At 37.0% G+C, this 24,824-nt stretch overlaps 1 protein-coding gene across 3 annotated transcripts in view; it reads right to left on the minus strand.

The window, feature by feature from the left end:
- Positions 1-321: 321 nt before the first annotated feature.
- The window catches only part of HS2ST1 (heparan sulfate 2-O-sulfotransferase 1), a 74,306-nt gene continuing 49,803 nt past the window's right edge, over positions 322-24,824 (minus strand). For 2 of the 3 annotated variants that reach the window (XM_063165761.1, XM_063165762.1), the window contains exons 2-7: positions 17,064-17,302; positions 10,925-11,010; positions 7,271-7,409; positions 3,800-3,897; positions 2,593-2,750; positions 322-1,125 (exon numbers count right to left, since the gene is read on the minus strand). In XM_063165761.1, coding sequence (XP_063021831.1) covers positions 899-1,125; positions 2,593-2,750; positions 3,800-3,897; positions 7,271-7,409; positions 10,925-11,010; positions 17,064-17,302 — 947 coding nt within the window. In that variant the 3' untranslated portion in view covers positions 322-898. Of the gene's footprint in view, positions 1,126-1,160; positions 2,264-2,592; positions 2,751-3,799; positions 3,898-7,270; positions 7,410-10,924; positions 11,011-17,063; positions 17,303-24,824 lie in introns of those variants that run through there. The other variant, XM_063165763.1, reaches the window with a different exon arrangement.

Genomic DNA, 24,824 nt, shown 5'->3' on the forward strand with positions numbered 1-24,824 from the left:
AGTAGTAGGAAAACCCTAGCCATACCACAGCTCACTAGTAGAGTCATAATATGGATTCACCAATACCTCAGTTTACAATTATTACAAAGAATCCATGGAGGAACGTACTGAATTTACAATTTTTATAGCACTGTGTAAGGATCAACTAGAACTGCAGACAATACCAAATTTCTTTGTAGTTTTCCCAACCTCAGCCAGTGGCGGTGGTGATAAAAAAAACCAACCAAACAAAACAGAACAAAAAAACCCCAAAACAACCCCACTGCTCTGATTCTTTAACTTTTTACAATATTAATGTGAAAATGACATTTTTAACACCAATGAGTATTTGTAATTTTTTAATAAAACCACATATATAAATATGCCAATTCCAGCAGCAGCATTTCTCAGCAGAACATGATTAACCATCCCAATTAATATCATGTGACATGATTCACTAAAACAAAGCACAGATGTCAACCAGTTATTAGGGCTACTCATACTGTATACAACAAAAATTTCCATGTTGAAAGCTGGGGAAAAATTATTTCCTCTTCACAGAAGTATAAATGAAAATAAATTGCTCTGAAAATTAAAAAGAGCATCAAAAGAAGTGGTTTTTTGATTGTTTACATTTTCAAATAAAACTGCCATGTATTAATTGCTCCAAATTACATTGTAGATTTCTTCAGGTTAAGGATATTGACTCCCACTGAAAATATTAGATAAAAGAAATGAAGCCTTTGCTTCTGGATTACCAACACAACTATATCCAAAGCCCTGGAGGTGATCCACAACCCACTTTTCTCGTACAAAGAAATGTCTTGGAGGTCTACAAACAATCTAGTTTCCATGGCTGAGGACTAAGATGATGATGTGGCCAAAGATTTAGGTCCATAAATCTAATAGTATAGCATTCTTAGTTTGATTTAGGGTAAATCTTTTCATAGAAAAAGTTTTGAGCCAGAATATACAATTCTCCATCTTTTTCCCGAACTGCATGTGCTCTGACAAACTGAAATTGCTCCAGTGCAAATTCATAGAACTCATTCTCCATTTTCCAGATTTCAGACTGCTGCAGCTTGGCAATAGTTTCTTTTGTGGGAAGTTTTTTCTCAGTTGTTTTTCTAAGATGCGACTTCTTTCCTAAATGCAAAATGAAAGCAATAACTTAACTTTAAAGTTCATGTGCTCAAAAAATGTTTACAGTCCTTTGTTATTTACAGAGATTTTATATTCTCAGTGTGTTGATAAACTGCATTAGAAGGAGCAGGCTTTAATCCAAAATTTATTAACACAACATGCAGAGTTGGAACCGGCAGCCTCTCTCACTTAATGTTTATGAATTTTGCATCCATTCTTTCAATTCTTCCTGTTTGCTCTAATAAACCCAGGGAATGAACATTCATTTAAAGAGTAAGATTACTCCATATAATCTACCTGGAGCAAAACTGGTCTTTCAAAATTAATTATTTATATGCTAATCTGGTATCAAATGTTAAGAATTTTAGAAACTGCAGAGACTTCTTTCATAGAATCATAGAAATATTTATGTTGGAAAAGACATTTAAGGTCATCAAGTCCAACCACAAACCTAACACTGCCATGTTCCAGTCAGCCATGTCCCCAAGTGCCACACCTACACATCTTTTAAATACCTCCACCACTTCTACACATATTTTAAATATCTCCAGGGAAGGTTATATTCAACTCAAACTACCAAAAACCTCCCTGTTCTGGTGTAGCTCTCTGTAGCTCTCCATAAAAGAGAAAAAAATCTTGTTTTTGCATGATTTCAATTGTCTATTTCTAATCAAAATATAATCTCTACTAACAGCATTTAAACCATTACTCTCCCATCTAAATAGGATACTATAGTCTTATCATAAATTATACATAAGCCATATCCCTGTTGCAGAGTTTCTGAGACAAAGAAGACCAAAATGATGACCAGATTTTCCCCAAGGAGTGCTGTTGCTTTCTAATTAACTTGTTAATACTATGTATCTAGGCTCTGTACATCAGATCCTTTTCTCCCTCTATTTGCAGCTAGGAGCCCTGCTAAGATAGATCTTCTCTTCATCATAAATTGAATGGCCAGCTCCTAGAAAGTGAGCTACTTCTCATAGCTAGGAGCCCAGGAAGATAAACATCTACTTGGGTCTCTGCATCCCTCAGGCTTTATTGCTCAGCCAACCAGGCTGCACTGAGCACAGTTAATTCCAGCAGAGCTTCTGAGGAAATGGAAATCTGCCACATCAGCTACTTTAAAAAGCTGAAGCCACTGTAAAAATTAAAAAAAAATATTCTGTTACAAACATAGCACAATGTTACATGCAGTACACCTACACATCTACCTTTACCCCAGCCTTAAATATTTATAATTAGTGTAAGGCAGAAAGATACTTGGACTAGCATCACCCCTGAGAGAAAGAGAGAGAGAGAGAGAGAGAACTGAGAATCTTCGAAAAGGAGTTTGTTTCTTATACCGGAGCATCATCCAGCTGAGAGGCAAACCTGGCAGAGACTGAAACTATTCACCTAGATCTAAACAATTTACACTGAAAAAGGCAGAAAGTGGTTGAAAACTCCATGAAATCAGCTATTTAATACCTGTCCGGTACAGTTCTGTAGCACCCCTGAAGAACCGGGGCAGAGCTGCCTCCAATAACATGATAAAGTCTTCAAGCTCTTCAGTAACTCCCACTAGGAAGTATTCATTAATCAGATTGTATTTGGCTTGTTCCAAAGCCCATCTGCTTCCCACATTCCTAAAATGACAGAGAACAATTATATTAAGTTCTGATGTCAGCCTTAGTCCCTAGATGGAGATTACTTCACAACAGGACATTTGTATAGGCAAGACTTATTCCAAGTTATAACCATTGCTAACTTCATTTCCCTTTGCAGTTCCTCTCATTTGTGTTCTCACCTAAAAATGTGACTCCTCTACTTATAAAATAGTCTAAACAAAAATACTCAGTGTGTGTATATGATTAATGCCTCTATTCAAGCAATTTTTTGGCGATTTACACTGTCTCAATATTAATACTCTGTCTCTACTTTCACGTTAGATACCAGAAATCTGGCAAGAGCATACCTTCCCTTTTGCATCTTCTTTCTTTCTCTGCTTCTCCACATGGCCAGAGAGTAGACAGGTCTGAACAACAGGCACTGAAAGAGGAGCTCCCAAGTGGCCATTTACTTTGCTTATGTTTGAATGAACAAAACCTTTGACAAATAATTGCCATTGCTATCACTCAATCTCTCAAAAACTCAATGAGGTTTCTTCTGTTTTTTTTTTGCTTAAGAGTTTTTTTAAGTTTTTGCCATTATTATAAAATATTTTGCATTGACAGATGGATACTATTTGCTTTTGTTTCAGTTTCTGCTAAGTAGCATTGACTACTGGATATCTGGTAAACGTTTAAAAAGATAAATTTATCCTAATCTCAATTATTGTGTATTCCCCAGGAACTTTAGGAGCTTGAACTAAAATATATCCATTCCAAAAGAAGGATTCTGTAGTCTGACATAAGAGAAAAATGTCAAGACTTTAAATCCGCAAAAATGATTTTTAAAATTGAAAACATGTTTTCCCTCATAGCACTGCTGATACAGTATTGTAACACACTGCTAGTTTAAAGAACTGCAAAACTGTTTCAGTAAATCCATCTTTAACAGAAAGCACTCAAGTATCCACTGCTTCACTCTGTTCAGTCCCTCACACTTTTATCAACTGGACTACATACTGAAATTTGTTAAAGTTTAGATTTCAGCACTGATGTACTTGATGAAAAAGCTAAATTCTTCTCCCTACCAGCATTCTGAGCTGTGGCCACAGAAGAATGGAATTTGAAGCCAAAGTTTCTCTGGAGCACAGTCGGAACCTCCAGCTGCCACACATTCATCAAAGGTCTGGAACAAAGACAAAATTGAGCTGAGCTTTAAAATCTCATCTATGTACCTAACATCTCAAACAGAAAAACACATATATGATGTTTTAGAAAAAAAATGTCAAGCCTTGCTTTCACAGTGTTATCAGGATGATCTACTGTCTCAGCTAAACAGTACTTGGACAGTCCTTTATGGTTACAAGTAATGAACAATTGATCTTACCTGATACATTGATATACCTTTGATATAACTTTAGCAAAGGTTATTTGTCAAAACTAGCAAAAATAGTCAATAACTGTTGGTATAATTATTTTCCCTTATAAAAAAAGTCACTAAAGATACACCATCAAATGCCATGAGGAATTGTGTGATCCTGCAACAGCTGGGTCTTTTTTAATACAGAACATTGTGCATTTTGTCTTTTAGATTAAACAAGCTTCTATTACATTTGAATAATGAGAAATAATTGCCATTTCAGAGGCTAATTTTGTTCTGGCAATCAGAAGAACCAAAAAGAAGTTGCTCACAGCATAACAGAATATTCCATACAATATTGCTCTTGATGTGGATACACTGCTGTAGTAACAGAGTTTCAACTGCAATAACACAGTTACAATAGGAACTCCATTAGCACTGCAGGGAAATTGTAAATGCTTTACATGTCACCATAAAGGAAGTATTTGTGGTATTTCTAATCAAGATATAAGGCCTGTATCTAGGATATATTAAAAAATAATAGATCCCATGGACAACTTTTTAGATTGCTTCTTCAGTCTAATTACAAGTTTCTGTTCAAAGCAACTATGTAAAAACACATTTGTGTAATTATTTGGGGTTAAGAAAAAGGACAACATGATTTGCTTTTATTTTGAGGTGAAGTTTATGAGATAATCTGAAAAAATTATTGATACTATGCCAAAGCAGGGAGTAAACTGTGGTGCCTTGGTTCACATTGAACTCTGAGTTTAAAATAGCTTGTACCTGTCACACACCATAGATAAAAATGCAGCTTTAAGTGGGAAAACAAGACATTGGTATGCTTTCCCTAGCATAGTTCTCTAGGGAAACTCTGCACTGATCTATTGTTAAACGCACCTCCTAAATTATGAATGTTTATACTAAAAATGAACTGGCATCTGTGCGAAGAAAGATTTATTTGCTTATACCTGCAGGTTATTTTACAGTTAATAAGCAAGAGGAAGCAAGCCATTTTCTAAGTAAGCTGAAATAGGACACACTTCCTTCTACACTTCCTCTAATGCACCTACCTTGGCTGCTCCATCCAGAGATTCATTATAAGAAACCCTTGCCTCTACAGACCCTGCATTTGGAGCCAAGCTAACTATGACTGGAAACACAGAGATACAGAAAACAACCAAATTTATAATTCTTCTATATAGATGCCATGGTATGGACTAGGAGGGGACAGAGTATAAAAATACATTGAGATTCCTTCCCACTAATAAAGGAACAATTGAGTTTCACTAGAGGTAATTTCTGATCTTCCCTACTTTTCAACTCTAGAGCTTTTCATTAACCTACTGTAACATATACTAGAATAAAGACACTGCAATTGGCTCAATCCATTTTTGAGCTTACTGAATTTTATAACTAATGTATGCAAAATTTACATCATCTATACATGGACAGTTCCACAGAGACCCTCTGGAAAAATAGTACTACCTGATTTACATGAAAGAAGCCAGACGCTTGATACAGTAAATGAATTTCACTTCAAATGAACTTGAAATGCTTACAGAACACGTGAAGTCTGTACAACAACAACTAAGTCTCTCAAATCAAAAGAAAGTGGTATCGTAGTGACAAAATGTAAAAAGCCCCTTCAACAGAAAAACATCAAATTACTAATGCAATGCATTGCAAGCATTATAAACAGAAATGCATATGACCTTTTTCCCAGCAAATCAAAGCTTACAGTGCAGTCTAGCAAGCAGCAACACTAAGGATTTTTGGCATGTCTCCCAGTGACTACCTAACCATGTTGTTTGGATTATAATTCAAAATTAAAATAAACACTTACATTTTACTCTTTTTAGTAAGTTTTATGTCCTAGAAACAGCTCAGACTTAGCAGCATGCTCAGCTTTCCAAGTGACTGATCTCAAGCAGGAAAGAGGAAGACAGTCTACGAAAGATGAGATCTTATCTCTCTTTTTTAAAAATGCCTTTATGATATCATATCACATGACCTGTTCATCTGTTTAGCCAGTTCTATAAAGACAATTTTTAATCTTAATTTTAATTTATTCTTGAAGCTTTTCTCTTCCTATGCTGCTGTGCTTCAGGATACCTGGACAAACTGAAATGCAGTAACTGAAGATGGCGCTAAAGCCTAAATAACAGAGGACCACTTAGTTCCCAACTGGAAAAAAAAAGAGGAATGATTTGCTGCAAATATTTAAGAAGCACTATTTGGATGGGGGCAGCACACAAAATGATTACTAAACTGTATATTTTGTGCGACTTTTGCTTGTTTTTTAATGTCTCTTGGTACCCACACAGCACTACACTAAATTGTCAACATTACAGAAAAACAGCATCAGCTTAAGAAAATATAATCACTGAAAATGTATAAAGTCTTTGGCTCTATAAAGTACAAAAACTCATTACATTTTATAGGATTCCACACTATTCAAGCTACAGTTTTGTAAACCATACTCATGTATTTTACACCCTGCTTTTCTTCCCAATATAAGAAAAATCTAAACCAACATGTCCAGAAAGGTCATACTGCAAACCATGACAGTGGATGTACAGATTCTTTCTGGAACAGATCCATTATGAAGTCTAAATGATGTTGCCATCCCAAAACTGTATTAGTAGTCAATGTTTGAATGTGCTAACCTGAACTTGTCTACAGCCACCTAAGACACAAGGAGGAAGTACAGAAATTTATGTGTCATACTCCACAGTTTCCAAAAAGACATTGCAGTGTTTACCTTTTTAAAAAATAGAATAAATTGGGTTGCTAATTATATGAAAATAATCAACAAAGCCAAAGCATCAGCAGTTTTGCAGCTTTTGCTGAAAAAATATGTCTCAGTCTTCAACAAGAAAAGATGTAGCCTTCTTACACAGGAGGATAAATCTAATCTGGTAATTATAATTCTATATATACCTAATAACCACTTAAAAATACTATTTTATTTAATTTTTTAACAAATTGCAACATACAGTGAATTTATAAGGGTACAGAGAACCTATTTATGTCATGCTCTGCTCCAGTATGGACAGGAATCGGAGAATATAACTTTGAAAGCCATCACTATCACCAAGGCTGATAAAATAACAATTTGGCTTTGATCAGGGCATTTGTAAAATTGTCTTCACATTGATTTTACTAAGTTCAGCATATATTATTAGGTGTACTTTACCTTTTTATCCCCCTGCTTTCGCCTCCGTAGCCCTGGTCTGTAATCATCTCCAAAGCGCAGAAAGTAATAGTAAGAAACTAGGCGTTCTATAGGGTCTCTTATGACATTTATGTAAATTGGTTTCTTTTTAACACCAAATCTAAAGTAAAAGAGGAAAAAACATCTTTCAAAGGACAAATCAAAGCTTCTCATCTAACATGTAAAAGCCTGTCTTTATTGCTACAACTGAAATCCATACACAGAGTACATGACACTGGGAGGAAGCTTAATGATCACTTCTTTTCATCTCATATCCAGTGCACTACATGGATGCAAAAGTAAGTTCAATTTCAATCTGCCTAAGATGATGATTTTAAGGGTTTATTATTAAAGAAACAAACAAAACAGACATATTGTCACACAAATAGATACTAAAAATGTTTACACAACCATCCTGACTCTAGAAATGCCTTAACTAGTTTAGCAGCCACATACATGTTTATAATAAGTACAAGGAAGTTTGATATTGAGTTCCTGCCCTTGTGAACTGGGCTTTGCAATGCTGTGAGTGGTTTTCCTGGCAGGTCTCCAGCTGTCAGAGACATTAACTCTAATAGCAGGAAGACAGAGCTCAGAGCCCATCCATAGCCTGGGTTGAATGCATACAGCTATGCTTATTAAATATAAGTCTAAGATAGCATCTGTAACCATATTAACTTTTCTATCTAAAGATATTAAATTTTTCCATAGACATTTACCCTAAGCAAATTTTGATGCACTCCACTACAAACAGAAGCCTGATGAGATGAGGTGGTAATCTCATATGACACAGAAGAAAAATTTAAATTTAAATCACCAAACACCAAAGGTAGCAATTGTGCAAATGCTACCTTTCAGTGGTCTATGTTCAAGTCAGCTTTTACAATACATTTCTCAGTTTTATTTTCTTTGCCATTTGAGATATTTCAAATATTAAAGACCTTATATCACAGTGGAAATTGCAAGTGTGTCAAGTGCCCTGAAGTAAAGCTAGAAGCTGGAAAAAAAAGTTCTCTTCTGTTCCTATGCAAACTGGGAAAGTGTTCTCCATCAAAAGAGGGCCATTCATGCCTAGCTTGGCTAAGACAGAGAACTCACAGTTTTAAGATGCAGTACCATGATTTTTAAAGGGGTAAATTTTACTACCAGATACTGTGCATATGAGGAATGTTAAGTTGAAAAACTGAAGAACAGAAATGTAGCAAAAGTCGGAGAAAGGAGGAAGTTAGAAAAAAAAAACAATTAACAGGCATTGCTTTTGCCAAAAACAAGCACTACAGACACAGAAATTGTTAAAGGCTACAGAAAGAGCAATTGATTCTCCAGTGCTGCCAGTAGAGTACCAATGATTCAGACTGGAGCACTCTAAGGCAGAACTGCTGACATCTGTCTGCATGCCAGCTCTGGCTTCCCACAGTCTGCAGAGGATGGAGGGTGTGAATATTTCAACCACTCTGATGCAAAGTCCAGGCTTTGAACCTCACCCTCTTTAAGCTGCACTGAAGTGCATGAGACATGCAGGTGTCCCCTTCCACAGACTGCTGCAAGTGCTGAGGAAGCTGAAACAAACCATTTCCACAGAGCAGCAGACTCAGCCAATGAACAGCACATATCTGTGGGTTAAACGCAGATGTCCAAGCCCTCAGAAATGCTTGTGCTGCATTGTACAGCAGCCTGCATTTGCACACGAGCTTGAAGAACTAGTTTCAGTTACAGTAATATAAACCTAGCAGTAACATAATTATTACTGTAACCTTATTAATAATGATAATGAATTGGCAATTGCATTGTCAAAGAACTTTTTTCCCAACTATTTACCAGAGAAAATAGAGAATAAATGGCTAAGAAATTTTAAAAACAAAAAGAAAAGGGAAAAAACTTTAACTTTTATTAGCATAATTTCTACATGGATGGATTACAATACCCTGTCCTCAGTACTGTGAGTTATCGATGGAATCCAGTACTTTAATTTTCAGCATATTTTAAGAGGTACTTCTGATATTTGACAGTGGACCTAAGTCTGAGGTCCATGGATAAGGAAGCACTGACTCTTCTGAAATATTTTATACTCCTTAACTACAAGAATGTTCATTACAAGAACATACCTCACAGCCTTAAAGGTGTGGGCCTTGCCAAGCACAATCATCGTATTCAAGATATTATTTTAATAATGAAAACCCAAAGTATGAGAAAGCAAGCTGTTGTGGGGAAAAAAAAAAATCACTCAGGTGAAAGGATAACAAACAACAAAGACAAGGATAACACAGTCCTGGAGGGAAGATGCAGATGAAAGAAATCTGTGAAATTGCTTAGATGCTTTCTAGATGTAAAATATTTTAGTTTTAAGAGTTCCAGTATCTGAAAATGTTTTCAGCTTTATGAACTAATGTATAAAATAACATTCAGCTTTGCTGCACCAGAAAGCCGTTACTCAGTTCAAGCGTTTATTAATGTTGAAGCATTTTAATTTTAAAAAGGCAGAAAGGAAACTAATGAATTTTGATGTATTTTATTTGATTGACTGATTTGTCAGTAACTTTTTTTTGCCTTTTACTTCTTGTAAACTTGGTGCCACTGGTTATTTTCAGCTACTACTGTAGCTTTTAGCATTTTCTGATAACGTACTGTTTTGGGAATCCGCACAATCACTTCCCCATCTCATTCTTTGTAATAAAAAGTCCAAATTAAAAATCAGAATACATGACAGAATGAGTAATTAAAAGAAATGACTAAACAAAAGGAATTATTACATACAAAAAAGAATTTAAATAAATACTTTAATGCACAGAAACATATAAACACCGAGTGATCATCAGCAAGAGGTAAAAGTAGCGGTTACTATCATTTGTGCAGTCAAATGTAATGAGATCTGAAAATGCCACTTTCAATTTTAAATAATTTTCCACATGCTCCAAGTGCAAAATGAAGCACTGCCTAGTAAGCATCTTAAGCAAAACTGACTTGTCAGTTCAAGGGGAGGTTTCATAAGACTGAGCTACTAAGGATCACAGTTTTAGATCCAGGACCAAAAATAAGACAAGAAAAGAAACATATGAAAGTGGGAATAAAGATATGATCCTGAACCTTTGAAGTCAGTGGGACGATTTTTAAGATAATTTATTTAACTTTAGAAGTAGCAGCATTTAACTCCACAAGAATTATTCTGATGTTTTTTCTAGCAAATCAAACTATTATAGACCAGAAAACTACTTCAAAAGATAACTTTTCATATTTTGATAAAGTGTAAAGAGATACTAAGGTAGAGAAGAATGACATAACTTAAGAGGCAGGTGGTGTTACTCTTTATATGAAGCATTTTTGAGAACAGGTGTGTTAAACCTCCCCAAATGGGAAGCCAATCCTAAAACAGAACTGCCAGGGTTTCAGAAAAAAACCCATGATTTTCAGCAAAATAAGCTTGGAATTTAGACAGGGAATACTAATCCCAGTATATAAACGTTTCCTTTTTAAAATGAGTCTGGGCTACAGCATATCATGCAAGGAAACAAGAGCAGTGGGTGAAGATCACCCCGAACTCCGGCACTCCGGGAAGGCGGGGCCGGGCATGCCCGCGCTGCAGTTCCCGGCCGGAGCGCTGGAGGGCGCGGCAGCCCGGCCGAGCCCACGCGAACGTACTTGGCGAAGTCCAGGTACGAGACGTGGCCGTGGTAAAATCCCGGCTTCATCTCCTTCCACGAGGTCACGTTCTTCACAAAGCGCACCTGCGAAAGGGGCAACAAAAAGCGTTTCTGTGTGCCTCATTGCATTTACCCATACACGGCCTTTCCTGCCTTTTAATCTTATAATGCATTAGATTAAAAACTCTATTTTGAGTATTATAAAGAAAAAATAGTGGCCCCTAAAATAGACTTTCCTGCAGCATACAGATGACTGATTTTAGGTCATCAGAACTGAATGATCAGAAACTAACAAAACCAGAATACAGCAATCAGAAAGACAGTCCAAGGAAAACTTTCACAAAAACATCAGCAAAACAAACATTTATATTTTTGTCAGTCTATTTTATTTGTAATTGGAAAGGAAAGAAGGATTCTTTCAGTAGAAATGCAAGTACGTATTTTATGGAATTGTCTGTCTGATCTGATATTCAGTCCCTCAAATAAAAGTGTACTAGATTTACAGCATGTTCTTAGACCTATTTTATTGGGATATAAGAAACAAATCTGATGGTTCATTTGCTCTTCCATCCCAAAATGCAATGCACAAGTAATCCAGAAATGTTATAAATGCATGCAATGTAAATCAGATCTACAGTTTGCTATTTTGAATAGTCATCTTAAGCCTAACATTTCAGTGAAACTTTCATGCTAAAGCATGAAGTAGCCCTTGAATGAGGGCTGATAGAGCACTTATTGGCAAACTTCACAAAAATAGGAATAGCTTTACATTTCAAAGAACAAAATAAGACACATGCCCCAAACCAGAGAGTGTGATCAAATTAAGTGGGACATGCAAATGCTGATAGAGCTTGGCTTTACTGGATGAACAGAATATTCTAACATCAAAGCATGTAACTGAAAGTTATTCCAAAACTAGTGAATTGGATAATAAAAAGAGGATGATAAATTTGTACTGCCCGAGCTGTCTGACAAAGATATGCCATTTCTAAGGTTGTGAATTAAAAGATAATGTTCTCTGCACATCTGCAATATCTTTTCTGTTATACAGAGAAACAGATAACCACAAAGATACTAAGGTGAAACAAGAGAGACAAAAAAGCAAAGAGCTCAAGACAACACATTAACTACCATTCTGTAAGAACAAGTATATTAAGAGTGTCCTGAAGCATAATATTTACTATTTGTTATAACATACCAGTTGAAGATTTTAAGAGGTGAGACTGGCCTGCTGCTGTTTCTTCAATTGTGCAAAACTCATGGTCTATGATTTAAGAGATTGGTAACCTTATTTCTTTAAACACTGGCTCTTGGACACTCAGATAACAGAAATTTATACTAATTTTTAATAACAGGTAACATGAATTTTTTAGTATACAAGTTTCACAGTCAGTGGCATTACAAAATTTAAAGCATATATTGCACATTAAAATGGCGGCAAATCTAGCTGAAAAGCACTGCACAGTGTTACACAACGGTGTTTTATAAACTGCATTGGCTTTCTGTCTGGTTTTGTCCATAGCACAAACTGTTAATATGGGACTTTGAACCCAGTTGAACTACCTTTACCTTCAGTAAATAAACTGAAATAAACCACAATTCCATTCACTGTATCTTTCCAAAATTAATGACAAGATATTTTCAGTGGAGAGCCTCAGCTATAAATACTTCTTTACCTGGCAAAGATATTTCCTAAATACACAATATCAATCATCTTTCCTTCCCTCACCCACAAACCCCAAATGTCATGATTGATTGATACAACTCTCCAAGTAAGCCAGTTATGCTATTTAGGCTGTGCAGTGCAGCCCACATACTAAAGTGTACATTTATGTTTCCATGAATGAGCCTTTTGAAATCTTGTATCATCTGGGATGATTTCTAATTTCAGTTTCTAATAGACTTGGACTAGACATAAGGTAATGTTAAGTACAAAATCATAAGTTTTTTGTTTTAGATCCCCATGCCAGCCATCTGGCATCAAAATGTTGATGTTTCAGGCCTCTAACACCAACCAAGCTAAGAGAAGGCTAGGAAGGTTTTATAACACACCTGTGACATTTACATCTGTCTTAGGATGGACCTGCAACATGCTGAGCCCCTGAGAACTATAGTTTTTAACACCTATAACTAGACTGCAGGCAAGAGATTTTTTTTCCTCTCATAATTTGCAGCATTCCAAAAGCCAGAATTGTTCCAGGTCATGGACAGCCTAATGAGTCTGGATTCACACGTTTTAGGTCAGAGATGAATATTGCTCACCGCTTCATACTGTTAAATATGATCAATTTTACTTTTCTTTTCAGGGCTTAGCAGATACTGTAGCTTTCAAGAGACAGAGCAAGCTTCTCCATCAGAGTCCAATTGAATAAAATTTGAGGCGACTTTAAAAGTTCAGATGGACGTGAATGGAATTCCTGTGAAGCTGTTTCAGGGTGCTTTTATATAATCAGCTACAAAGTTGCTTCACAGCCTTCAGTAAGTGGGAAATCAGCTGAGGTTCACGGAATTAAAAAGCCCGATCAAAGGTACTCCAGGGGCATAAGATGTCCTGACAGGTAAGTTAAACACATTCAGTTTCTAGGACAGCAGGAATTTAAAACAAGTCCCAGTGAGCCAAAAGAAGGAAAAACCCAACCAGCATAGCTGGTCTGAGAAAAAGCCATGTGTGTAATGAAAGTGATGCTCTAAGTTCTGATCTCTCTCCAGTAACTGCAGCCATCAGTGCCTCTTCCCCAGTCTGACTGCACACTCCCACATGAATTCACGCACACACAGACACACTCACACAGGCACACACATGCATGTGTGCACATGTGTGCAAGAGTGTGTGTGTCTAATTGTGTGTCTGAGTGTATCTGATGTGTGTGCATGTGACTGTGTTTGTGTCTCAGTGTGAGAGTGCCTGGGTGTGCACAAGTGTGTGTGTGTGCTAGTGTGCAAGAATGAGTCTCAGTGTGTGTGAGCATGTGTGATCTAGCTCTGAACCACAGGTCTGGAATGCTGGAACAGTCAAGCAGCACACCTTTGGCTGCATGCCATGAACAACCACAAGTAAGCTCAAGGAAAAGGACAGCTGAGAATCAGTTCTGTGAGATGGTGAAAAGATGGAGTTCACCAGTTCAGCCATGGTACAGCCAGGATACCTGCCTTGAAGGTACCTGCCTTGTACTTTTCTTTCTTTCTCAGAAGGAAAAGTACAATTGGCACACATGCAGCACTTGTACTCAGTAGACCATCTAACTCCAAAAGAAAAATTCTTAAATGTCCACAAGCACATATCAGTACTTCCATTTCTTGCAGAGTTGCTGCAGGCTTTTCACTTGCTCCACTTCTGACAGCCACTGAAACCTGCACTTGCAGAGGAAATAAGTACTACTAAAAGCCACTATGACTGTGCTGGCCTCTGAGAGACCAACTGTTTTAGAATGCACTTGGAAGCAAGATAATATATGGTCATGGTGCTCTTTAGAGAAAAATTGAGAGAGAAACTGAAGGAGAAAAAACCCAAGAAACAGAAGCCAGCAAGGTGAGGGACTGAAACACTGGATAATTGTAGCCTTCATAACAGTACAGAGAATGTTCTTACACCCACTTTTTAAATAATATATCAAGAACACATGCTGTAACGCAGAACAATAATTTAATTTTAAGTGCTTTCAATGACAACTTCACCATGTAACAAAAGCAATAAAGTTTGTGTGACTGGTATGCCATCCTGATGTGACACAGGCATTCTTGTATGGACAAAGTGTCACTGCTGAAACATGCAAGCAGCAAGTAAAACTCAACCAAACAACTACTCTGATTTAGTTAAGAAAAACACACAGGTCAGAATTGCAACATGAGCAACACAGCACTCAGCTTGCTGCAAAGAAAAAGCCTGGCCTGGGGAAAGAGGGGCAGCTCCCAGGATCCTGCTGCCAGAGGTGCTGCAAAAGAAAGGAAGGCTCCTGGGACAAGTTCCACCTGAAACTAAAATGAGTGTTAGGAACTCTTATCAGTTTATCTCAAATCAGATAGAGACTATATTTGGAGTGGATTTTAAATATCATTTGTTTCATACTGCATTCAAGAAGTAAAGGTTTCACATATGGGCTGAGAACTTAGAATCTGTTACAGAATTACAGTAGTTCGGAAGAAGTACAGCAGAAAAACTGCACAAAAGAACACTCACGAATTTACAAATTTCTGCCAGGCCTGAAGCAATCTTCACCTTACCTAGGCAGATTTGCTTAAACAAACAATATCACTAACAGAACAATTTTGTCTCTATGATATGTTTATGTATTTTACTACTGGCACATATACACCTAATGCACCCAAATGAGCTATACTGGTGAAGGTGGCATATGAATATGCCATGCTAATCTAAGCCCACACAGAGTAAACACCATGAGCTACCACTCAGCACCCCTGCCATCTCTTGAATTATGCAGCATGACTTGTAATGGCAAGGTCTTATCTCCGTGTATTGAAGGTGAATAATTATTTCTGCATCTTTGAACAACTATGCAATATATGAAGTTCTTCATTGCCAGCATCTTCCAGTTAATGGCCACCAAAAAACAGTATCAAGTGTCTAATTAAACTACATTATTTACCACCTTGGACAAGAGCATAGTATCAAATGAAGGTAGGACTGACAGTAGTGTATATGCTCAGCACAGACAGATTTTCATTTTTCAATAGATTATTACTAGAGGGAGGATGAAGAGTTTCTATTTTATAAAACTACGCCAGCAAAGAACAAATTTTATTTGAATTAAGTTCAAACAGATGTAGAAATTTAAGGTAGCCTGTGTTTAATTTATACCTATTCAATGACTAGCTCTCCTATCCTCCAGGACAGACTTCCATTTCAAAAGACACCTTGAAAGAAACAGAATTTGGTGGGAAGTGGTATACCTGACTTGAGCATGATTTTAAATTAATAATTAATAGGTTTATTAAATCTTTTGAAAAATCACCCAGCTCTTAGTGCACAGGTCTTTAGTACTTGTTCTTTGCAGTGGACAGGACTTTAGTGGTGACTACCAGACTTCATAATCAGAGTAATCATGTATGACAGTACCACTTTCATATGTAGGAAACAATTTTACAGGAGGAAATACTCCACAGTAACATAACTCCACCATCAGAAAACAGATTCCAGTATCACCAAAATCCATTATTTCCTCTCCACAGAGATCCCTACCTAAACCCTCCTCCAACATACAGAACTGGAGGGCCTTTAGCATCTGCTTCCCCTGGCCCAGTCCAGCTGTGCTGAGCTGCTTCAGCCTGCAGACATGCACTCAGAGGAGCTGGACGGCTCAGAGCTGACATGCTGCAATGCAGAGCAGCTCCTGCCTCTGCTGCATATCAACTTCAGTGATCAGCATACAACCAGCAGCAGAGAGCTCAGAAACATTTGTTCTACAGGCAGGGATGATGACAGTGATGTTTCAGATCTCTAACCTGGATTCTCTGCAAGTGCACTCATGATGGCCAAGGAAATATTAATGAAAATAAACCAATAAACCTACTTCCTCACCCCAGCCTAATAAAAAACATGGCACTGAACCCTCATCTTTTTAAAATGCAGTAGCCATGGTCATGTCTAGTCCGGTACTACAGTGATTTTAGTGAGGATTTTAATGGATGCTAAGTGACCTGTCCTTTGCAGAGCAAGCTATTTACAAGCACTTTTCTGTGTGCTTTTTATCACCTGTGAGACCTGACCAGCCCCAGTACTAAAGACACAAGTCTAGCCCTGACAGCATGGCACAGTGCCTGCACTATTCAGAGAGCAAATTGCCTAAGACTGCATTCACTGCAGATGGAGATGACAGGCAAGTTGTATTACACAGCCAAAACAGTTCTAACAACAAAGGTCATTTCTACCCCAGTCATGCCCCTTTTAGCTTTGTTTTTGTCCAATAAACAGACACCACCTCCAGTAGCCAAGCAAAAGCCTCAACCTATTAAGAAATAATATTCTCTACAAAGAAAATATGAAAACATTAGATTTCATTTATATTGGAGCATGTGACAAAGAAGTTAAGTACATCAGAACACCCAAGTTTACAAGAGCAAAATTTTTTTCCTGTGTTCTTCCCTGGTTTCATAAAGACATCCCAAATTCAGCAGCTCACCTGATCTTGCAGAGACATAACAGGGTTATTTTTGGTTGTATTGATATGTAGAACATGGTATTTGTTCTTAGCACAGAGATCATAGGCAATATTTGTGAAGGATGTGCTGGCAGTCTTGGGTACTCTGTTGTAAATAATCACCACATCATCTTCCTCATCCAGTGTCACATCTTGTCGGGGACCATCGACTGTGTGACGTTGCTCTATTTCTCTGACTTCATGCCTTGCAATAGCCCTTTCTGTTAAGGAAGAAAAACATAAAATTTCAATGTAAGTCTCACCAATTCTGAAGTTCAAACCTTAGAACACAATCTGGTGAAAAGCAGCAACTCCTGAGCAATAAAGGAAACACTAGCTGTAGTATGTATTTCTGACATATCTGAACAAAACTTCATCAATAAAAATGAAGGAAAGACAGTCCAACACAGAACACAAAGCCTAGAAAACAATATGCTTAGGGAACACAGAGCATACTCTGTGACTCACACTGATGTCATTATCTTTAGAGCCACCATCTCGAAAGGAAAGTCTATAATGCGCTATGAAAATGGTGACATTCCTGAAATATGCCACATGATTTCTACAATATCCCTAGTTAAAAATTATAATGGAAGAAGATTTTATTAATTTGAAGTTTGACAAGAATAGAAACAAGAAGTGCTTACAAAACAGGTAACAGACTCAGGCTTTTTCTGTTCTAGACAAGTATGCACTTTAATACAATTTATAATACAGATGTGAAAACACTTTTTCTCACTCATGTGTGGTGATACTGCCTTTAATAATGTATTCAAAGAAATTTGCATTTATCAGTAGTGTAAGCTGAAGTTGATATCACAAGAGTAACCTGTAATTCTCTGCATTATTTTCTTTTACAGGGTATAGCTTTTTACAGATGACACACTTTTAACAGCAGCAGCAGCTCTTGACCTTTACTTCCCTTGATTCTTTAGGCAGTTTCTTCTATTCTCTTTCACCAAATCTCTTTAATTAGAACATAAAATCACTTCTAAAGCAGAATCATCAAGCTGTGAATAGCCTACCCTGTAATTCCACGTAAATTGTCTTAAACCACAAAATTCCATCTGTCTGAAATGCTTCAAAGCTTAAACTCACTCACTCTCTCATATGCTCATATCTCACACCCCATAACTAAGTTCCATCAGTAGGAAAATGTTTGTAGGAAATGCTTATTGAGTGTATCTCAATTTTCCACATGACATCTGTTGCTCCCCACTACATCAGCCACAGTTTTTGCTCCTTCCTTTCTCATTTGCTACCTCTCCCATCAATGCTGGCAGACGTCCTATTTTGGAAAGAGATGAGGCAACAGACTCAGGTTTCATCTCTCTGAAGATGGCTACAGAAGAATGGGGCTGGCAAGTCTCCCCTTCCTGCCAGTAACAGATTAGAGGAAGCATTCAGTAGGGAACACAGTTAACTATGTGGCTGCCCAAGGCTACACGGATAGTGAATACCACCTAGAGAGGCTGAAATGAAACATTTGGTTGGTATTTTCTACACTGGAGTAGTAGATCTAAGCCAGATTTAATCATATCTGCACAGAACCCCAGGGCTGATAATGCTTCCATGGAAGAGAGAAACATTTGTGAGAAAGAGACATGATTTGCAAGAGGATTTATGAGAAGCATTCTCTAATGAGGTATTTTAAACCTTGATGATTCAAGAATTAGTGTGATAAGGGCACTTTAAAGACCATGCATAAGATATAAAACTGCATGATTGGATGCAATTAGCAGAAAGGCTATTGCATACAACCACCTTCAGCTTTCCATTGCAAGAAGGAAAGCAAGAACTCAGGTAAGGAGCAGAACCTTCACAAGCCTGATGTATACAGACAGTCCTATTATGAAAAAAAAAGAGGCTTTACATTTCAAGCTGAAACAAAAACTGATCTTTAAGATGAAGCACTGAAATCACCTTTTTGAAATAATTGTAATACTTAAAAAACAAAATCTGAAATGAAGTGAAGGATATAAACTGCTGAAGTGCAAGGGGAAGCACCTGAAGTGTCTAACCTGGTCAGCCACTCTGAGGGCCTGTTTCATTCTAGTCTACAAGTAATACAGTAATGAAAATTGCAAATTTTGTAAAAGTGCACATTTTTTCCCAATCACAAACAGTTGGCAGTTCTTCCTGTGAAGTCAGGAAACTCTTCTGCTAATTACTGAAAAGGCTGTTTAACTCTTAAAGTGATGCATGATGCCTATTGATTTTTTTCTATTTATAAGGTTATTTAATTTATTTGGAGAAGGGAAGAGGTCCAGTAATGGTAAGCTGCAACTGAGAATAGTCTTTGGGATACCCATGTAATCAGAAGTTAGAGAATTTGAGGAGTTAATGGGCATTTGATTAATTACTTCATTTGCTCTTCTATAAAATTTAAATAATCTTAGAAGAAGAAGCCCTCTAATGGCTGAAAAATGAACAATATGTGTTTAGAAATATGGCAGAAAATGCAATGCTTTAAAGATATTTGACATGTGGAAGACAGGGAGGTGTATTTACTAAATATATATCATGTTTACCAAAACATCTCCTTAGATGACAGCCCTGCAAATATAACTTTGATTACAAGAACCTATCTACATAAGGTTGGACTGGTTTCACTGAAAACAATTTTTAAAAATTCTAAAAATAAGGATGGGTGATTTTTTTCCTCTCAGAGATTCAGTGGACAAAATGTCCCAAAGTCTTATTGCTTTCACTGCATTCTATTTAAACCTCGTGTTGTAGGAAAAATACTTATACAAAATTATTAAGAGCCAAATGCTTAAATAGGGTTAAGATCATACACTCTAAATTTCACATTATATAACTACACCCATTTTAAAAGATACATGGCATTTAAGTAAGTGATACCTTTGAGTACAAGACAGGTTTTCATAAAACTATAATACAGGATAGTTTTAAGGCATAAAATAGTCTGTTTCACACTGTTTTATTATTGCTTGTTGAATTTCCCCAATTGTAATACACAATATAATTGCTACACCCTTGGGATAAACTCTGTTCTGTCATCTGCAGCTGTCCTGCACACAAACTTTCATCAACTGCAAGGACAGTTTGCACACAGGCAGCACGAATATGATCAGTGTAATAACAGTTGCTGAACTGATTATTTACCAGCAGATGAATTACTTGCACAAAATCCTTAGTTGGCTGAAGTAGCTGCTTTGTAAACAGGAGAACAAGTTTGTTTTCTCCCCCATTTGTCTACATGTTCTTCTAAATCTGCCTTCATCCTATTTCTGTAAGTCAGCCTCTTGGCATGACTTACATTTCTTGAGCCATCCTCTTGTAGCAATAAACCACAAAATATCATGGCTAGCAACAAATTGGTATGACAGTCAGATGCTACCAGAAAATAACACATAATGGGCAAGTTATGTCTTCTCCTTCAGCAGAAGCACTAATAGCAACATTTCATCCATACGCCATCATTTCAAGGTTACTGCCCTTTCAAGTCAAAGCAGTTTCTCAACAAGCTCAAACATTACTAACAAGAAATACTTGGGAGAGAAATGGACAGGCCAAGGATCCCAACTAATAAAATCACCTGTGAAAATGCAGTAGACCCATACATACTTCTAAAAATATTTGAAAACCCAGCTGAATCATATTTACATAATTACAGAAACAAATCACCCAAATGAACAATATTTAAATAATTATAGAAACAAATGACTGGGATCGTAAGCAGTTATTAGTCTACATTCCTTGCACATTCAAACAGATAAATGTCTTAGGTAAAACAAGCTTATTAGCATTGACTTCAAATCCAAGAATTAACTGCATAACTGCATACAAAATCTTCCCAAAGAAAATAGCGTGTCATGGATTCTAACAACTTAAAGATTAACAAAACCAAACATTTCAAATTCCTCACATTTTTCACAGAAGCATAAGAATCTCCTGGGATTTCTGAACAAAGAAATCCATAAAATCAGAAATTCTTCTTTACCCTCTAACTTAGCACTTACCACTCTTGATGAAAGACACATTTAGAGCCTTGCTGGCTGTCAAAATCAAGTTAAAGTAATTGAAAAAATAATTCAGAGCATGCGGCTCTACTTTCCCAAACTATGTTCTTTGTCCTCTACAGCTATTTTCCTTCTGTATGTATCTACAGATATTATTTAGGCTCTCTCTTCAATCTGACTTATGTGCCTGACATGCTTCATTGTGAAAGTGCCCACCCAGACAAGGAAAGACTCAAGTCTTAAAATAAATTTTAGCTCAGCAGCCTTTGAGTGGTGCCCAACAGAAGAAAAAGATGTGGATTCAAACTTCAGCCACACTGGCTTGAAGTGAAGGAACTGGACAGCTGGCTTGGACAGCACCGCCCCTGAGCAAACTGTTGCTGTATATTTACATTACTGGACACCACATTAAACCAACAAACAGCCTTCCTGGAGCTGGCAGCACCAGGGCAGCCAGCTGACTTGGTGTGTCAGCTTGCTTTCCACCTTGCTCCCAGGCCAGTTAGGCAAGCAGCTCTCAAGCTGTCTCAATGCCCAAAAGCTTTGTTAAATGCATGACTGGCCTAAACACTGAACCCAAGCAGGACTGCAAACCTACTCACTATGGACTCCATTCTCCTCTGACCAAGAATGAGAACTAAACAACAGCTTAAAACAGAATCATAAATCTTAGCGAAGGTGATGTTGGGAATCATTTTCCACACCCACCACATACACACAAAGTTTAGGTATCCCAGCAAGCATGGTTATTCTCAGAAATAATATATTTACTTATAGCAAATATTTCGATAAAACAGCATCCAATAAAAGAGAAAAAAATAAAAGACTTAATTCCATCAAACATGAAAATTTCAAAAGTTTGTAAATGCTTTAAAACAGAACGTGCATACTTAAAACACATCTTCAGCTCTAACTACAGCACCACTTCCATGACTCCTGAATACTGCACATAATGCTAACTATAAAGTTAGGTAAAGATCTATGGAAGCAAAATGGTTATGCACCATGATGTGGTATATCTGAAAATAAGCATATGTCAAGCAGCTCCATAAGCTTTCCAACTTCAGATTGAACTGCTTTGCTTGACCCAAGTGTTGACTTCAAGTTGATGAATTAGCATGAGAACAAAACAACAGTCACCATTCATTTTTGTTTTCTCCTAGTCACTTGCAATTTCTTGTTTCCTTGGGACAAGTAAACAGCTGTAAAGAAGGATGTAATCACACAAGGAAAAGCTTTGTGACTTTTCAGAACACCCAAACTGTCAGTAATCTGCTACGAAGCACTGTGACTATGATAAGAGCAAAGAAAAATAAGTTGCAAACCAGGGATTTGTTCTCTAAATAATAAACACCAGCTGAGTATATAAAAGTGGAGTTTGCTTTATTTATAGTGCCTTAGTATCTTAATGCAGGTCTCCAGTGTCAGCAAGAGAAGTTAATGGAACTGTTTCTTACACACACGCAGTTGTCACAAGCATTCCACTATACAAATATGCATGTCACTCCTTCAAGAAAAATCCAATTCAAATAGTGAAAAGAAGCAAGATCAATATAGAGTGTCTGACTCTATTTAGTAAGGCAGCCTGGAGACTGGTGCTTACCTACATATATTTGTTATTTATATTATTACCCGAGCTTTCTGCCGCCATACAATCACTTACTTTTTAAAAAGGGTATTGACTAGCAAAAAAGCAAAAAGAATCACTAAACTATCTGTTAAAATCATTCAAAGGCCTATATGTAAGAACAATGCTGTATTCTAGTAAGTCCCATCAGGTTTAATAAAACTAATTGCTAAGACATACTGTTATTTGCAACATATTGCACTTATACCCCTGCTTGTCTTCACACATCTTGGCTAAACTAACCTAATCTGGAAAACAAGCTATTGCCATCTGCTCTAACAGCCAAAAAAGGAAGACAGCAAACAGCACTGCCTTCTGATCAGAACGGCAGCTGACGTGCTTAAGGTAGAAGAGCTAAAGATTTTACTAGGAATCTGAGCAAGTTGGAGTACCAAGAATAACCCTACAAGAACTCTGTGTAGCACCAACAGATAGAGCGTGATATTTGCTAAATTGACACTGGCTATGTATAGATTAAGCATTTACAGTGATAAACACGATTTCTAACCTTAATGTTGTTATTGGAGCTTGTGTAAAACAGAAGTTTTGAAAGAAGTTATAAAAAACAGAAATGAGCCTGCGTGCTGCATGAGCCCCACGGTTGTTAAGTCATTACAGAATTAATTTTAATTACATTTTAAAAATACTGATTAGATAAGCTCTTGATTATATTTTTTGTTTTCTTTATAGAAACTATTTATCTTGGTCTTAGCTTAAGATCTTCAATTTAATTCTATACCCTGGGTGCTTTGTACATAAATCAGAAGTTTTATTTTTCCCTCAAAAATGTGAATTGTTAATCGAGATATTTTCTACTTCATGTAGCTAAAATATCAACATAGATTAAAAATATTGCTTTATCTTTTTTTCCAGTCTAAGGTTTGCAGTCTAAAGACCTCATCTGCAAGATCAAAAAGATAAAGCATGAATAAAGATAAGCTCTAACAACATATAGACCACTTAAAAATTACATTTCAGGAACATCAAAGCCATTTTAAGTAAATGAAAGTACAAAAGCCCCCCTATTTTTAACTAAATGCTAGAACTACAACAAACACGAAATTAAAACGTTTTAATTATCTCTGAAAAACTCTTTTTGCTGTATCCTTCCCCTCCTCACTTTAGTCCAAGCTATTCTCAGCAGAACAAGGAATAGAAATACAGGCAGTATCAACCTTGTTCCTTTATGAATAAAATAATCACTTGCTGTAAGGGAGCCCTTCCCCTTTGACTCTCACAGGACTGAAAGGAGCAGAGGCCCTGCGCACCCAAGGAGTGCACAGAGGGACCATTACAAACTCCTCTCACCACACACCCCCCTGGTGCACCCTGAGGTTCAGCTGGACTGTCATGAGAGGTGCCCACATGAAATCCGCAATACCAGTTTGAAACCACGCATTATAGAACATTTGTGACACAACTAGCAGCTAATGCAAACCTTCCAGAATCATCTTCTCCATGCTAAGGAACAGTGGCAATCATATTTCAAATACCTGCATATCGACATCACAAATATAAATCTCTTTGTAGCAGACATTGATTAGTAAAATCACAATTATACAAGCAAGAGCTTGACCTCATTTCATGTCAGTGTGATATGGAGCTCCTTGTGCTTGGTAAAACAGAAATAGTCCAGGCTAGTGATGTGTACAGTAAGGTGGCTTTGTACAAAAAACTTCCCTCTGGCAGGAGAGCCAGCTGGCTCATTGAAAGCCTCTTGGTGTTAATCCTGATTTAGATTGGATTAAGCTTTTTAATTAAAAGGAATTCTTTTCCTACACGCATGAGAAATATTCTGATCTTCTCCCAGAACTTTTTTTTTTGAACAAGGATTATTTGATGAAAATTTGTCCAGAAGAAAAGGGCAAACCATTCCTTCAACTGCATCTCAGGTACCTGTTGCAAAACGCTAAAAACAATTCCAGCCCCCTGCTCGGTATTTCGGTCCCACACAGTGAGGGATACAGCAGATTTGTATTCATCAATCTCTACCAATGCTTCCTAACCACAATACAGCACAATTATTCATTATCAGAAGACATACCATCACTGAACTTACTAAAAGTCAGAACTGCCAAATATTATGCTGGGTAAGGCAATGCCACTGAAATAAAGGACAAAAAGAATTCC

Source organism: Melospiza melodia, chromosome 11 (genome assembly GCF_035770615.1).
Source record: "Melospiza melodia melodia isolate bMelMel2 chromosome 11, bMelMel2.pri, whole genome shotgun sequence".
Lineage (NCBI taxonomy): Eukaryota > Metazoa > Chordata > Aves > Passeriformes > Passerellidae > Melospiza > Melospiza melodia.